The 18,225-nt window shown below is 39.8% G+C and overlaps 1 protein-coding gene across 10 annotated transcripts in view; it reads right to left on the bottom strand.

Moving 5' to 3' along the window:
- Positions 1-78: 78 nt before the first annotated feature.
- Positions 79-18,225, bottom strand: part of ABI1 (abl interactor 1) — an 81,658-nt gene continuing 63,511 nt past the window's right edge. Inside the window, exons 6-12 of one of the 10 annotated variants that reach the window (XM_075492614.1) lie at positions 15,702-15,842; positions 13,371-13,471; positions 12,076-12,156; positions 10,248-10,424; positions 7,285-7,371; positions 2,866-3,051; positions 79-1,107 (exon numbers count right to left, since the gene is read on the bottom strand). In XM_075492614.1, coding sequence (XP_075348729.1) covers positions 932-1,107; positions 2,866-3,051; positions 7,285-7,371; positions 10,248-10,424; positions 12,076-12,156; positions 13,371-13,471; positions 15,702-15,842 — 949 coding nt within the window. In that variant the 3' untranslated portion in view covers positions 79-931. The remainder of the gene's footprint in view (positions 1,108-2,865; positions 3,052-7,284; positions 7,372-10,247; positions 10,425-12,075; positions 12,157-13,370; positions 13,472-15,701; positions 15,843-18,225) is intronic. The other 9 variants (XM_075492615.1, XM_075492617.1, XM_075492616.1 and 6 more) reach the window with 9 other exon arrangements.

Genomic DNA, 18,225 nt, shown 5'->3' with positions numbered 1-18,225 from the left:
TTGCTAAAATTAATTTTGGAAGAAAAGAACTTTTAAGAGTATGTATAAATGTGTAATTCAGGTTTCATATCTAATTTATTTGCCCTCTGTCAGTGATAAAGTCACATTACAAACATTTGCTTTTTAGTACATTGCCTGGGATAACACAGCCATGGTTTTGCTAAGTTAGCATTGAAAACTTCTTTGCCAAGCCAACCAACAAAGTAATGGACAAGACCTTTGGTTCACTTATATATTTATGAATGGAAAAAGTCATAATGTAAATTTACTCATTAAAAAAACTTGGGTACAAATTACACATACATAAGACCACCCATTTTTTGATTCACATGGACACCTTAGACCCAAACAACTCATTGTAATAGACTTTAGTGAGAATACTCCAGGTAAAGATTACAACAATTGGAAGCATCTTGGATTTTTAAAAAAGTATATTTCAATACATAAGTTTGTATGCATGCTTTAAACAAATATAGTTCAAGAATGAGCAAAGAGTCTAAACAAAAAGTAATATGACCAGCACTAACATTAAACTTCTCATCCAGATTTTAATATGTTAGTCTAACGTAGTGTTAGTTACCATGCTGTACTGAAAAATGTAATGGCACAATCTGATCATGGTTCATTAAATATTATACCCTACTTCCCCAGAATATTTAGGCTGGTCATAAAATTAACAATGCATAAGTAAATAAGTATAACCAGTTATAGACAGTTGCTTGTTTTACAAATTGCCATCAGGTAAGACATACTGTCTCCAGAGACTGAGAGAGATGGACATTCAATCATACCATTAAAACAGTATGGCCTGAAGAAATGGGCACATCTTTTTTGAAAGTATATTAAGACAATTCTGTTAGCTTTTAGTTACCCCTTGTAAATAATCATGGTATGACTGAATACAAGACCCAACTTCAAAAAGCAAAGGATTTTAATCGGCATAGTGCATGATTGATTCAACATAATTCCCAGGAAACAAGCCAGTTACTCGATTGCAAACTCCTTCATACCAGCCGTCATCATTCTTCTTTATCACATAAATGATTGCACCCTCCATAAACGACAGCTCATCGTCTTTGTCCTTTGTATAGTCATATATAGCAACAACTGTGGATTGAACAGGGACACGTTTAGCATTTTATTAATAGCACCAGTATTAACGTTATTTGAAGTACAATTATTTTTTTATAAGACTAGTTTGCTATCCTGGGATTTGCCATAATGAATTCACATGCTTTCCCTGTTGAACATTAAGTCCAGAAAATGAAATTTCACTTTCCTTGCAACATTCGCTACCAGTAAGAAGTGGGTGGTGACTACACTGAACACTCAGTTAAACTATTGACAGAGAGGTACAGTTGATTGTGACACAGTAAAGTGGAGCATATGGACACTTAAAACCTGAACTATGAAATAACTGGCTCCATGAGTGTGGCAGTCATTTCTGGTCAGATTACCTCAAAAGCATATAGATCCCTTTATAGGGATCTCTTGATTAGAGAAAGCCTAAAAAAAAAAAAATTAAAAAAAAAAAAACGTTCTGTAGAAATGGACCAATAGAAAAAAAATTCTACGCTATGGCCCGTGCAGCTACATATCATGTACTTCAGTGTATGATCTTGTAAACATAGCTGCTTAAAGCCACTGTACAAAAATGGATGGTCTTTGCTACAGAGCTTCTATGTGATAAGAAGTTTTGGCATTACTTTTCAAGGAGCTGCAATGAGTGCAAGTATAAAAGTTACTGTAGGAAAAAGTAGAAGCGAATTTAAAGCAACATTAGCTATTTTTCAGTATCTGCTTGGTGAATACATTACTCTAACCAACCTCCAACTCATTGTGTGCAATTAAGAAAGCAGAGATCTCCCTAAGAAAAGTAAATGTCACCACCAATAATACCGGAATTAAAAACTACCACTATGAATACACAAACTTTGGATATCACAGCCTTACCCTTCAAAACAGTTAACATGGATTTATGCAATTGATCAGTTTTATGAATTCCAAGAACCTACTGTTTTACATATATATATATATTCTCAGAAATCTGATGTCTTAATGCCTAGCAAATAGTGGTGCGGTGTATCAGTTATTTTCATCCCACGGGTATGTGGGATGCACACAGTCCAGCTAGGAGTGAAGATGCAACACAGTAGTTCTGCCAAGACAGGTATCACAGGTACCCTACCCCATTTCATACGCACTACAGTACCAGCCAGATCATGAGAAAAGTTGCAACATTGCTGTTGACAAAACGGTCATCGTCAGAACACAGACAACTCTGCAGGCAGGAAATCAGCATCTCAATTATTCATGGGAAGAGACATTTACTATACAAGTTCATACCTAAGCACAGTTTATAGTCTGCTGATGTAGCGTCACCAATACGTCTCCAAGGAAGCCTCGCTACATTTTATAGTTGAAAGTCTAATGATCCACTCTAGCTATCTAGTTTGATGGGATAAATAGAGCTCGGACTTTCTGGCCTTTTTGCAACACTACTCCTAGAAGATTGCTCAGCAATCCTGAGGCAGATACAGACACAGGCCAGCAGCTCAGCAAAGATGAAAGCCATCCAATTTACATCTGCTTCTCTTAACGAAGGATTTTTTTTTTTTTTATCCATTCTGGAATGCTTGAACATTAAGCATCTGGAATGCTTGAACATTTTATAATCCTTCCAAAGAAGGATTATATTTCATCACATTAGGTGTAGCCACAGACAAACTAAGAAAAGAATGGTTCAAGTTCTGACTCAGCAGGGACAATGATTGTTTTCATCAGACCCAAGCAAAGTCCTTCATTCCCTTCAGATACCATTAATCCTCTGATGCTGCAGTAACACAGTTGCAATGCTTCTCTTACCTTTCTCTATATAGTTTTTAGGTGCCCAAGCAGGATCTCCATCTGCATAGGGATCGCTGTACTGCACAACAGCAGCCTCCTCATCCTCATAATCCACGGGGGGTGGGGGTGGCGGAGGAGGAGAGTCATCAAACATCGGCATCTCATCAGGAGGCGGTGGGGGGGGAGGAGTTGGGCTATCAGCAACTAGAAACATTTGGAGATTACTTTTTTTCTTAAATCAAAACAGTGTGGAGATACAAACAAACCTGAGGCTGTACACTGTAAATAAAGGGGTGGGGGGACAACACACATAGCATGCACTATAATACCATGCACTGATTAGAAACAGAGGCTTTGTATTAACAGCTACGACATACAACTACATTTATTATTAGTGGTCGAATCTATGTATAAATGCTACTAGAGTCAAAGCACATGCTGCAGGGCATAAGCTGAACACCAGCAGAGAGGAAAGCTTCCTGCTCCGACGTCCATGCGCTGAGGGGCTAGCTGCAGCGGTTAGCTATGGGAGGATTCCGAGTGGCACCCTCTGAGCCAGGCAGCAACAGGGCTCTGGACTGGACCAGCAGCTTGATTATTTTTTAACAAATCCTTTGTCCATAACAATCACTTTGACTTATTTCTGAACACTGCTTCCTTGGATTCCTTTCTCTCAGAGCTAGCATTAAGGGGACAAAAAGATCTGGTATGGATCATAAAAAATGGAAGAGACTAATGTTTAAGGTTTAACCAGGTAAGAGAAAGCCAAGTAATCCTTCTGCAGAAGAAAAGCTTTGTACTGATCCTTATCTTGCAGACTAGCTTGTGTGTGTGCACATATCCAGGATTCAATTAATAAATGGAAAGCTACAACAGGCAGCTGCTGCTCTTGGGGAAAAAGTGCTCAAGGAATTAAGTGTATAATCCAAAATGTCAAATCCCTGCCCTGAGTTTCTCCAATCAGCAGAATTACAAGTTGCTTTGGGAAAGGGAAAAAGAGAAAGGCATTATGGTAAAAATCACTCTTAAAATCAGTTCACCAAATTAGTTTTCAGTAATGTTCACAGCAGCTGGCAGCAAAGGAGAGAGAGCACACTCAGATGCAAGACATCAAGTCACTTATCCTATTCCTTGGGAACTGTGGTCCACTATACATGGACCTAGGTGTAAGCACTATGAAGCCAGAAGTTACTGAAAGGAAGCTGCTGTCATTAAACTCAACTTTGTTATACAGTAATACAGATTTAATTACAAGAGATTTGGGAGTCACATTGAAAACACAGGCTGAAAACCACTGCTCTAGAAAGGGTTTGACTGGAAGGAGCCATTAGGCTGAGCACGTGCTCCAGAATGTGGAGCTCCAGCACACTATGATAATTTTGAGAAGAAAACCAAGCTGCAGGGCAAGGAAAGAACACCACTGAGTGAAGCTTTAGCTACTGCTAGTCACAATGGCACTGGAGATTAGAAATAGGGTTTCTGTTTGCTTTAATGCTCTTTACTTTTGCCTGGCCACTACTCCAGTAGTGACTAACTTTTGCTCTTCAGCCACATGCCCCTGACAAGGGGCTTGAGCACAACTCCCGTGTCCTAGCGGAGTCAGACAGGCTGCGCTGGTATAGGGGAAGCCAAATCTCCTGCTGCGAGGGGGCAGAAGCCAGCAGGAGCTGCTGGGGCAGAGGCTGCCTCAGCCCTGGCACCCAGCCCGCTCTCTATCCCTTGAAGAGCTAATGCTATTCTTCACCTGCAAGCCCAGCTCCTCTTCAACTTGACCACCTGAGCTGTATACCCCACAGCTCTCTCCATCAGTAAGACTGGCTGCCACTGTATTAGTGATTCCTCTCCCATACAGAAGCCCATTTATGTCACTTGGAGACAGACTAACAAAGTCTTTGGCCGAGTGAACGCTACATCTTGCCCATGTTACTGAATAGCACTCACAGGCAGGCTTCATTAATCCACCACAGACACATGACAACACTGTTTATGAATGGATTGCTTTTGTACAGTAATTTCAGCACATCTTTCACAAAATGTATTTCTCCCCTTAATTTCTGTCTGCAGCCAGAAAAAAAAAATCCAGTACTGAAACAACAATCCTTTGAGATCTTGAGAAATCCTTACCTTAATAAATGCAAAAGGTTGTATTTATTCAACAATGAAGTTGCTTATTTGAAAAGAAGAAAAGAGGGCAGGAAATGCAAGTGTGAAAGTGCCAACACATACCCTAACTGAGATGCAGTGCAGAAACTGCATGCTTTATGGGAAACATTTAAAACAACTCAACTTCACATTAAAACAAGGGGAGATAATGGAACAGAAAATTAGACAAGTTCCACCCAATGGAAGTATCCCCCCCACCTCTTGGATTTTAACCTAGACTTTTTCTGGTTCTGAACTTAAAACAGGCAGACTCTAGAATAGCATTACTTTTTTTTTTTTTTTTTTTTTTTTTGAGGAAGGGGAAGCATACAGAAAACCACACTAAATAAGAAAGGGTAAAAGGACCAGTATTTATACAGCTCCAAATTGAGACATTTTCTCTTGTATGTATTCACATCCCTGTTCTTTAAATGGGGACCAGCAGACTCCTTTTGAAAGGACTGGGTGTGACAGTACAGCAATTTACATCCAATCAGTTGTCCCTGGGCACCAGACACACTGGAAAACCTCTCTGAAGGCGATACCCACAGTTTGGGCACAGGGCGCAGGAAAAAAGAATAGGCATTGCATAGTTTCTAAGCCCTTTGTCCTTGTACTCTGAAAGAAGTCCGCAGAGCAGAGGATATTGCTTTCCAAGCCCACAGATCTTTATAAGGAAAAGACAAGCCTACCCACGTCTCCCTGACTCCACTCCCCCATAGACTTCTTGCAGAAAATGAGGCAGATGAAAGTCTAGCACACAATGCCAAAACTCAACAACAGCCTCCACAGCCAGTTTTGCTGAGTGTATGCGCAGACTGCCACACACACCCCTGCCTCCAAAATGAGGCAGCAGCAGCTCAAAGCCATACCCGTTATATAACTTTCAAACCCAAGGGACTGTTAAAAAAAAATAAAAATAACAATTCCTAAGACCAGATTTCAAGCTTCAGCTATTTTTGCTGCAGTCTCATTCACAAGTCAGCTTGCATTTTGTTGTTGCACACATGAATAAGTCTGCCCCTTTCACCTCCACTCTCCCAAGGACTGCGTTATCTCCAGGAGGACAATACTTGGAACAATTCAGAAGCAGGTGACAGTTTTCTCAAGTTTACCTGCAAGTGAAGACATTCTATAACCTCCATCTTCAGCAGGCTTACCCCTATACCTTAAATTTTCTAAAGGTTCTTCAACACAATTTTGTGGCATACTATTCTACATCAACATGATTCTTACTATTTACCTAGCATAACACCAAAATACCTTCTTTTTGAATGAGAACCAGAGAGATGCCTCCTATCCCTAGGGGAATGCTCAGAACATGACCACTTAAAAGCTCTAATGGGAAGCTGAACAGCAGGCTAGTCAGACCGGGGAGGCCTAAGTGTATGCAGGAGTTACGTAGCTACTATGTAGTAGTAGCCCCTGAAATGCTAGCAGACTTCGCTGTGGCTCCCAAACACTTCAAAATCATTTATATACTTACTTCATGCCCTATCTACATTGCATTCATTCTGTTGTTTACAGAACTGCAACGTACTTCTACAGCAAAGATGTCCCCAGATCAGGAACACGACTTTACAGCTGCACTAGCATTCGGAACAGTAACACTCACCTGAAATGAATCAAGCAGTAATGGTAAAAGCAGAGTTACCAGTATAAAACACCTTGCAGCACAGATCATAGCCAGGGAGCATATCTCTCACAAACCTAACAAGCAGAGCTATGCTGCAAGAAGCTCAGTAGGGAAATCTGGCTAGAGAACACAAAGAAATGGAGAATGAAAGGCTGACGAGAAGAGAAATACCTTACAAGCTCCTTTGTATCGGCATTAGATCATAAGACTGCACATTTTCAATTGACTGTACAGCTTCCTGAAAACTGCTACAGTATTAGAGTCAATGGTTACACAGTACATATTTTGACAGTCTATGTAAGCCTTTCTAATAAAAACTAATCAATTATCCCTAGCAAAAAAGCCTCAGGCAGGATGATTCAACATAGAATTAATATTTTTAAGATACATTTCTATATTCACACCAAGCAGATGCCACATATTTCACACTGTACTTCTGTAATCAATTTGCAGTTCAGAACTTAAATGGGTCAGTAATAAACATGCACGTTATAGAATATTGAAGAGTGTGCCCTTCAGCTCCAATAGCATATTGACACTAGAATGCAAGATGGTATTAGCTTCTGGAAAAGGAAACAAAATAGAGTCTGACTTGCCAGCCATGCATGCTAGAAGAAAGTAGGCTCTACCCTTTAACAGCTCAGCTTGTCCAAACTTACTGTTTTCCTGCACCCTGGCCACGAAGCCTGTGAGAGGTATCTGTGGAGTCAACTGAGGCATAGGGGGAGGGGGTGGAGCAATAGAAACTGGCAGCAACACACACACACACACCATATCGGGGAAAGTCAAACAGACAAAGGGGAGGGGGGAAAAAAAAAAAGGAAACAAACAAAAGCAGCCGTCAGTAACGAGGACCACAAAACAAAGTATGTAAAGAACAACAAGAACGCACACATGGAAGAACCTTCTTCAAGCTTGTTTCCAACAAGGCTGAATTCGTGGTTAGCCAATCGAGGATCAAAAAGCAAAGCGTGCCCCTGCGTTTAGCTGAACAAAAAGCTGAGTGCGGGCTGTGTGTCTGGAAGCTCACAGGATGCGCTTGTGAAGGGACTTGCTCCACTTCACTTGGAGAGCATGCAAAACTGAGCTTTTAGTCTTGCTGCCAAATAAGGATTACTCAAATTTAGGAGTTATCTTTTAAGAGTATGGTACTAGAAGTAGAGGTGATGTTTCGCAGGATTCTGGACTCCTCCTCTAGAAGTAGAGTGCTACATAAAGTGCAGCAAAGCAGCACTGACACAGAGCAAAGGCAACTACTTTACAAGGGAAACAATGCTGCAACATCAATACTTAATATTCATACAGAGAGCACCGCCCGTAATTTTGTTCTGCTGGAGCAGGGGGCAGTGGGTTGGCTTACTATGTTTTTGTTTTACATAGAAAAAGGGACCTTGTTGCTTGTTGGTAGGAAAACCAGATGGGTTTAGAGCAGAATGGAATTTTATTTTAAACTATTAAGTCTTCTGTGGTTAGAGGCACTCAGCAACCTAAGAGGCTGGCAAAGGCTTCAGCAGCTACAACTGGCTACACTAGCGCACAGAGCTCCCTAAGAAGCACTTGCAAGCTTGTCTTCTCTGAAGTATGTACCTATTTGGTGAGTAATGAGATAAGACATAAGTCACCAGTGCTCAGAGATGCTGAGCGGACAGCCGAAATGTTCAACTCTTCAAAGAGGCATGGTAGCAGTAGGGCATGCCATTCAACGTATCAGCTCTGTCAGGACGTCTCCCCATGAAGCGGCAGGGAAAGAAAAAAAAGGAAAAGAAAAAAACCCAACAAAACATCAACTCATTTGTTTATACCATGCCCCTTCTTATTGGAATTTCTCTTGCACTGAAGCAGAGAAATTCCTGTGAAGGTGGGAATTCAGCAGGGTAATCCAGTTGGAACCAAATTTGAAAGAGGTTCTGTACTTCCAAGTAAGCAACAGTTTTAAATAAAGCCATAACTAAGATTAATGTTTGATGAATAAAAATGGAGCATTTAGTTCATTACAAAACCAATAATCAAATAAACTGTATGGGAGAAATGATCAATAAAACAGGGAGAACAAACACGTTTCTCACAAAATTGAAGTAAACATCTAAGAAAAAACAGAGTATTTGTTAGCATGAAAAGTAAAACCTTAAGGAAACATGGGACCTGGATTTAATGTCAAGACAGTAGCATTAAAAAAATAAAAAACCCACCAGTTATAGAAACAGAAGAAAACAGTTTAAAGTAGAAAAACACACCCATCAAAATACTGTTTAAAAACCATTGACAATCAGTATTTTGAAAACACCAGAGAGGCTAGATTAAGGAACAGCACCTGCATTTGAGCAAAAAATTGCTTTGGACAAATGTAAATGTTAAGAAATGGTGGTGTGCACAGCATTTAAGACAAATGAACTATTTCCAGACGTATTCCAGAAGTAAAGCCCTGTTTATTCAACAGAACACAACTGTTCAAACATGAAGGAGTTTCTGTTGTTATGGTGAATTAATTTGGGGGAACAAGAGTGTGGAGAAAAATGAAGGGCCAGTATGGGCGAGAGAGAGTGGGAGGAAAATCAGGATTAGGGAAAAAAAAAATAATAGATAGGTACTGTGTCTGCATATAAAAATGCTTTCTGATAAACGTAGTACTTCTAAACCACTGAGAAAACTCTTCACCTCAGTGTCTCAAACATTTTATAGGCATTCTTTCCTTAAGAGTAAGTACACCACAGGAAACACTGGTCCAAAGTGATCCTCAGCCCAAACTTTTCTTTTTAAAAGAAATATCACTCTGAAGTTTAAAGAGTTGGCATGCTGAAGAACACCTCCAGAAACCATTAGAGGACTATCACTCCTCTATGTGTATCTGGTAAAAATTTATGGAAACAGCAAGGAAGAAGTTTCCTGATAGAAACAGCTTTCTACCAACACTCAGGTAGATCCTTATTTTGCAGATCTTTCTGCAGTGAACCTCGTTTGCCCTGTTGGGTAGGTCGGCAGGATGCTGCTGACTAAAACCTGCTCACTTGCCCATGGCATCCATCCCTTCCCTCATTCATCTCCGTCTATACTCCTACTATTGTGGAAGCACAGAGGAGTCATCTGCTAAAGAGAGAGACTGAGCTCTTCTTTAACAGTCAAGTTTAAAACTAAGAACAAAGGAGAAACTTGGAATCAGGAAAGCATTTGGGAAAGAGACAGAGACAGGGAGGAACTGTGTAATGGGAAAAGTTTGTTACACGAGCACTGTGCTCTGACAGTACTCTCTTGCCACTAGCCCAGTAGTGGAGGGACTGTACTACAACCATATTAGGTCTCCTGCAAAAAAAAAATCTGGTTTTAGTTTATGTTCTCCAAGCACACCTGAAATTCTAAGTATAACGTGCCTATAATTAGATAGGCAATCATAATAACTTCTCGTCATGAGTAACAGCAAACAAGTCAGAGGGGAAAACAGTATAATTGCATATAATGCAATCACTGTGCAACTTCAATATGGTTTTTCTTGTTTGTTTTTCCTTCTATTTTAGGAAAGAAAGCAGTAATTTGGTTGATGCTCTTCATAAATGAATTAAAATGCCATGCAAGCTTTTACAATCATTTTGCTCAAAACAGTTTGTGATTTCACAGCTTAGAAGCTTACTTGAATTTTGAGAATAAAGAGGCCCGCCATTAACATGAGGTTGAGCAGAAAATGGGGCAGTCACAGAAGGATTCCGTCTGTATCCACCAGAAGATGCTGAAGAAGTGGTAGAGTTGTGTCGCGAGATTTGCCTGGTCATTGTGCCATACTGGGAACCAGGAGCTGAACCCGGAGCAGCTGAAAAGCATTAGCCAGAGGAACCAAGGAAAAGACTTAAGCAGAGCATTACTTGGGATAGAATGCAGAAAATAGAAAAAAGCCCAGAACATGGGAAATACTTGATTACAGGTCTCCAATAATTTAAGGCCAGTAACAGGAGATTAACAGAAAACAAACATTCCTGTTATAATCAATAATGAGAAAAAACACACAGGACGTAAAACAACACTCATATAAAGGGCATTTGAGAAATGCTGAGAACTACTTTGAGAGACTGGATTGGACGGGAAAATTGAATCAGCTTCCAACTCCTAAGCATATCTCAATTATTCTACATGCAATACCCTTTATTAAAAAGCACACAGAAAAAAATCCACATTCTGCTCAAAGCAAATGTTTTCCATTGTGAACCAGAACTTGTCTCCAATCTAATATAAAAAGACACTCTAACAAAACAGTAAAACAAATGTCATGAGCTTCCGACACTTGGCACATTTATCGATCATATTTGCTAGTTGTGCTTTTATATTGATGGAATTTGCACTAACAAATCAGAATCACCAATGCCAGCTGACAGAAAGACACGTCACTCATTCTTCAGGATGAATACCCATTTTTACCTTCCACATGCTTGCTGCATAAACTTCAAGGTTAATAAAACAATTTAAGTTCTCTTTTGGATTAACCTGACAGATGAGAAAAGAATCACACCTTGCAAACTAATGAATCTCACATGTTGAGGTCACATGGATCAATGCAATTTTTAAATGCAAAAATTGTTTTGCAATAAAATGTTTTGTGCTTTTATATACATATGTATATATCTTATATAAATATATATAAATATATACAAAAATGCACACACACATATATACAAACAGTGTGTGATCAGAAGTTTGCAGTCCTGTAATGCTATCCAAAGTCACTTTCACTTAACACTTCAGTAAGGGAAAGTGCAAAGGGTTATGTGGGTCAAAGCCTCCAAAGCTACTTTCATAACACAATCAATGAATTTTGTCATCAGCCTGTGACAGGAAGGGGTGGGGTATTTTATCCTGCCTGTTTTGAAAAGTACTACTTTTAGATCCCATCCTAACAGCTATATGTAATGCTTGAAGCAATTTTTCAAGAACTGTTAGTTCGTATCCTCAAGTCTTCCAGTTTGCCAGCCGCCTGCAGCATTACAGAATCAAACCCCAGCCACTGTGACAGACTCTTCTGCTTTTCAGTCACTTTACACCCACAGGATAGAATACGTACATCACCCTACACATCAGCTACCATTTTTAAACCAGAGTGCAACTGTTGTGGCTTAGTTTCAGCTGCAGGAGTGATACAGCAGAATACCAATATTCAAGCTGCTTTTGAGTTCTTATAGATCAGACTAATTGGATCTTAACTTTATTGGGAACAGACATTTCAAGCAACTGGCAGCCTTTTCCCCATACCTTGTGCATTTACCTTCAGAGGCTTTAACCACAGGAAATTAGTGGAGATTAGATTTGTTTAAAAACAAAGAAACAAAAAAAATCCCAGAACTGATTTTTATACTAAAATCATGTAGACCCCACCACAGAAGAAAAAACACCCTCACTAAGTCCATTAGGAAGAGATGATTATTGATTATGCAGCATGACTGCAATCACTTCAGCATTGACACAAGTCTCACCTATCGGACTGCCCATCGGGAGAGGTGGTGGCAGTGGTGGTGCTGGTGGGGCTCCAGGAGGAGGAAGAACAGAAATGTGTGCTAATAAAATAGTTTATATTCCCAATTAGGCCATATATTAAAAAAAAATAATAAAAAAACAAAAAAACAAAACAACACCAAATAAGAAACCATGGGCACTTGATAGGCTTCCCAAATAAATACAGAAATTCAACTTCGGTCAACTGATACAAACTCAGACCCTGATCCTACACAGGGTTCTGTACCTGCAGATCTTTATTCCCATTGATTTTTATGGGATGCCAGACATAGTAAGATTTTATGCCTATTTGTACCACTGCAGGATCAGAAACACCTGGGAAAGGAAAGCCTACATGTGTGTGAGAAAGTGAAGACTCATCATCTGAGGAACAGAGATTTAAGAGGTGCAATAGCAAAATTACATTACACCAAAACTCCACTGTGTCCTTGTGCAAATTAGCTTTATGTGCTTACAAAATACACAGATAGTAAACAAGTGACTGAGTTGGTTTATTACCACGATAACAATCCTGCCGGCTTATAATAAAGAAGGATCCTACACATTCTCACCATTCATCATTCTTAAAGACAAGGGAGTATGCTTTTGATGCTGAGAGATCCTGCATGGTTCTTTTTTATTGCTGTGCTATCTTATACACACTAGTTCTCCTGCCTCTCTCAATGATCATCATAGCTTAGCAACTTCAGACTGTAATCGTAGCATAAACAACACTGGTGGATAAGCCTGAATTCTACTGCTAGCAGTGTTTTTGTAGGTCATCTTCTGTGTTTTATTTGAACTAAGGACTTTTATCTAATTAAAAAAAGAACATGTACGTACCATCGCTGGCAGATGGTAAAGTTAGCAGGCTATTTCAGAAGACAACGTTTCCCATCAAACATGTACATAGTTGCTGCTGCTTCTCAGAGCATCCAGAAATGCCAAGATAGGCATTTAATAGGCATTTAAAAATATACTTAAGCTTTAAAAGGATACACCTCTCTGCTATCCTCCCCCCACCCCTTGATTATCTTGTAAAAACATGGACCGACAAAGGTGTTTTAACCATCCGCTACTCTATAAGAGATTGTTCTGCAAGTACTTTTGGTAAAGAATTAAAACTTTAGATGTCCCTCAGCACTCATAAGAGACTTCCTGACTAGGACTGTGCTTCAGGACAGTTTCTACCCCATCGTATTCAGTCAAAATCCCTCTGCAAACACAAGCGACTGACATTACAGCCTTAAGTTACCATGGGAAGAGTCCCGCATACCTGGTCCAATGGTTGGCGGTGAAGGTGTAGGCACGGCAATGGGAATGCCAATACTGCTGCTTCCACTATTCTCTCGACTGCCACTTCCTCCACTACTACCGCTATAAAAGAAAAACACACATATGAGCACAGCATTTCCTACAAAGGCCTATCAACAGTCACACTTCTTGTGCAAGCTCTGCTAGCCTAACTCAATTATAGACTGTTGAAAAATCCCCTTTAAAATGCCTCTGTCTCTACCTACAATTGCATACAGCTAATCAAGTCTGGATGCATTACACTCCTAATAAATGGAATTAGCTAAGCTGATAAACATCACTATGCATAAGATGTCTAATTAAATGCTTTAAAAAACAAAAAGGTAAGCAACCATACCAGTTCTAGGCAATGGAGTAACAACTGCAGGAATAGTTCAGTGGCCTTGTAATAACTGAAAGTAATAAGCTGGGGCTGGAAGAGTTCATGCCTAAACTATAAACAATTATTTAAGATTATTTATGCTGCCGGATGAAGGAATATTTCCTCTACTCAGAACAGAAGTTTAGATTGAGAACTTTTTAACTGAGAACAGCCACGATAAACCAATTGGGGTGGGGTGTGGTGTGGGGTATGGTGTGGATAATTTTCTGTATATCTAACACCCTCCTCCCCGCCCATGCACACACTTTTTGTGCATGAGAAGTTTGTTTCTAAGATAGTCTGAAAGGTAACAGTACAGCCAGGTAACAATTTATCTAAGTACTGTTATATGATATACAAATTAGAGGCCAGCAATACAGATTTTTACAGAACATACTTCTAGTGAACTACTGGATAACATTTCTACACGTGCCTTTGGAGGCCATAACACTTCCTTTTCATTGAGGGAGCTGAAAAAGAATCAAGATTCAGGCAGAATCTGTCCTTATTCTTATCCAAGAGCACTCCTTAGGCCAAGGCTTTAATTTACATGGATTAAATGGATAATATAAAGGGAACTAAGTAGTCAAGATCTTTTGAAGCCAAAACACCACTTTAACCCATCCATGCTAATTAAAGCATACTCACTGATGTTATAGTTTATTTACCATTCCTGGGTAGCTACAAATCAGTGCTGTCAAGAGTCAAGTGCAAATGATTCAAATATATGTTAAGAAAATAACACTGTCACAAAAAAGAAAATCAGTGATCTGAAATGGAAGCCAAAATAATTCCTTCAAAATTAGTGTTCTGTCTGCTGAAGACCTTGATCTTGTCACCATGGTTGCAGCTGAATTTCTAAGTTCAATCTACATAAAAGAAGATCTTGTGAGACAAGAGTAGGGAGCATTCACAGTAGCCAGCTAAAGAGATTAACAAGATCTGCAGCCAGATTCATAAGTTATTTCATTCTGACAGTATTTCACGATCAACTGTGTCCAAAATACTCTCTCAACCCCTGTTAGTGACCTACCATATTTAACTGCCTACTGGGAATTAAAAAAAAAAAAAAAAAAAAAAAAAAGAAAGAAGCTCTCTAAAAAATAAGCCAACGTCTTCCTTCTAACTACATTGAATTCTTTTGTCTGTTTTTTTCCCCTGCAGTTTATAGCCTATGATAAAAATGAAATTGAAAAAACTGAACTCACTCAAAAGGCTCAGATAAAGATGTAGCCTTGCAACTTGAGAAAAAAGTTACATTAAAAAAACCCAAGGTACATTTGGAACACCTTTCTCACCCAAAACACAGACTACTCTTTCATCAAAGCCCTTAAGCATGGGGAAACAACCAGCTGATGCCAATACCTGCTCTGTGAATAGGTTTTATCTTCTACTTCTGTCACACTAGCACTGATTATGACCATTAAGTTTTAGCCAAAAGAAAGCAATCAGCTCTTTCAGACTACCTTCACCACAGTGTTTCTAATCAACAGAAATTTCTCTTTGCAATTAGTGGTCTTGAAAACAAAACAAAAAAAGCCTAAGTGTATTTTAGGCTAAGGTTAATAATGAAGCTTTAAACCCATTAGGATCCATCACTACTCTACCTTGCAACTGCATAAACTTTGAAGTTTTGCTTAGTCTTGGGAAATAAATTCCATAGAACAAAATAACTTGAATATACGAAACAAGGCCTGTGGTTATGGAAGTAAGTTGCTAGATACAACGAGGCTTCTATAGAGTATGAAGACACTTCTATGTGTTAGAGAAGTCAACAATACAGTGAAGTTCTGTTAATGCAGAGTGGTAGAATAACTCACCTTTTGCCTTTCAACAAAAAGCCAACAGGCACAAAGCTTCAAAGCTTTTCTGTGACTTTAGTAAGCATCAGCATGCCAGGCAGGAAAGAGTTACAGTGAGAAAACGCTCTACCTGTGTGTTCGTGGTCTCTGGTTCAAGGAAGCCGTCCTTCCTGGACTGTGCTGACTACCCAGTCTGGCAGGACTGGTCATGTAATCATTGGGGACTGTTGGCGGTTTGACTGGCTCCAGGGTTTTGTAAGGAGTATTTCGTCTGGTCAAGGAAAAAAAGATTTGAAGAGAGAAAGATAAAGGATCAGAAGATCAAAAGGATAAATGAATGAAGTAGTGAAGCCATTTGTTTTTTAAGTTTTCATGAGCGATCACTGCACAGTGACCCACATTACAGTATATTAAACAAATTCCACCAGGCGGGGTAGAGAAGTCACATTCAACTCTCTAAAGTGCTCTTATGTAGATAGATCCATAAAAGTTAGCCTGCAGCACAAACTGATTAAAAAAGCCTAAGCTAAATTTACCACCCAAAATATATTCTTTGAACTACATAACATACAATAGTTACACATGCGTAATGTTCCAGGGTTACCTTTCAGTACACTGCACAGGACAAACTTCCACTGTAACAATTTCCTCTTTCCCCCCTTCCCCTCCCCTCCAAACACTTAACCATCCTAAAAGCATTCTTGGCTAAAGGTATTCAACTCATTAAGACAGGAGTAAGGCTGAAAGATTCACAGAACAAGTTACATTTGCAATCACCAGTGCTCTTCCCAGTAGCATTGTTTCACACAATAATCAAGCAATCTCATACCACTTAAGCAGATCTTAAAGTGCTTCACAGATGAGCTTCATTGTCTCCATTTTGCAGCCCAAGAAAGGGAAGCCCAGAGACTTCCAAGGTCACCTAGCAGACCGCATCGTCAGAAATATAACACACATCTTTCGAGATCTATTTACCAGACCCATTACTGCCTTAAGAACAGTGCATTTATTGTACTGAATTGCAAAGCTCTTCAGATCGCACCAGTAACGAAGGGATCCCTTGCAAGATGTGGAATTTGGCAATGCAAAGCAAAAATAAAAATACTAAACTACTGGTATTTAATCATTTGTTCAATTACTGGTTATAACTAGGTTGGTAAGTTATACAGCTTCCTGATATTTTAAGAAACTTATTGACTTCCTTTTTACAATATGGAATGCAATGGTACTTAATTTTAACTATAACATTTTATTATTAAAACCTCTCAAAGAGAAAAGCAGAAATACCGTAATTGTTTGCATGCACTGTGGTGTTTGTAAATTAGTTTGTCTATATAAAGAACTCCAGATGATTTTAATATGCAGACTGCCACCACCTATAGATCTGCCAAAAGAGATCAGTCGTGGGAAAAATAAAGAAACTTTGTATTCCAGTTGTAAGAGACAGAGCTCTAAATATCACCAAATAAAATTATAAGCAGGGAAGATTTTAAATGTGCTTGCAACAGAAATAACCTTGAAAACTAATGTTTTGAAGTATTCTACCTTGGAATGCACTGGCAATAGGAACTACTACTCAGCTCTGTAGTACTATTTATTTTGCCTGTACAATTTAAAAATACTGTCAAAAGCAAACCCCAACTACACCCTCAGGTTCAGCCATGCCTCAGTTTCTCCTTTGCTCTTCTCAGCTTCATTGAAGAACTCAAACTCCTAAGCACCAGAGAAGTAAAAAATAATTTCTTTCCGTCACTCAAGTCCAATCCTTCCCTTTGCTTTTCTGCCAGCCTTATGCAGAGCAGGAAAACACTCTTCCCTGACACTGCCCAGCGCTCCCCACCTCACCGTATCCCAACGCTTCAGTGCAGTGCTGATGCCCGTTGCCACCAGGGAGAGCTACAGGGAGTCCAAGGTTTTGCTCTGTCCCAGGACCCTCAAGGCACTGCTGCAACTACTCCTCCCTCCATCCAGCTCCAGCAATTCACTCATTCTCCTGTGGTACTTCCACCCTGAACATCCAAGGTTTTCCTGGTCCGCCGAAGAGACCCCTGCTTCCTGCAGTCCCTTTCCCTTTTCAGGCCGAGCGATTTCTGTGCAGGACTCCCTCCCCACCATATTCCTTTAGATAGTCCTGCCTTGGAGGGACAAGCTGCACAATAGGCAGCACATACTTAAAGGCCCGTGTTACCCACCAAGCTCGTTCTGATTTTACACGCTTATCTCTGTTTTCTGGATCAAAGGGAAAAGACTAGTATCCTTGCGGTTTCTAGCAATTTTTTCTGCATAAATTAGGGAAACAGTCATGCCTATATTTCATGCTTTGGCAGAACACGGCTGCTCAAGACAAGAGCTGCGCTTCCTGAACAAGGAGGGCAGACAGAAATCTGTACGAACCCACATTATTCCTCCCCCTCAGCCAACTGCTGCCTCTTGTCAAGCTCATCTGGAAATGACGTTCAGCTGATTAATCCTTATCAGGCATCAGCTAAGGCAACCAAACAGCTCTGGCTTGTTCAGGGGGGAGCATTAGAGAGAGGCAGCTCACCAGTACATCAATGCTGCTGTTTCACGAGGAAATGTCCAGGAGGACATGAAAGCACTACCCAGCTTCCCAGGGCCGATAAACAACTCTTTTTCAGCTGGGATAAGAGAGA

This window comes from Mycteria americana, chromosome 2, assembly GCF_035582795.1.
Source record: "Mycteria americana isolate JAX WOST 10 ecotype Jacksonville Zoo and Gardens chromosome 2, USCA_MyAme_1.0, whole genome shotgun sequence".
Classification (NCBI taxonomy): Eukaryota; Metazoa; Chordata; class Aves; order Ciconiiformes; family Ciconiidae; genus Mycteria; species Mycteria americana.
This window is presented reverse-complemented; position numbering and strand designations above follow the sequence as displayed.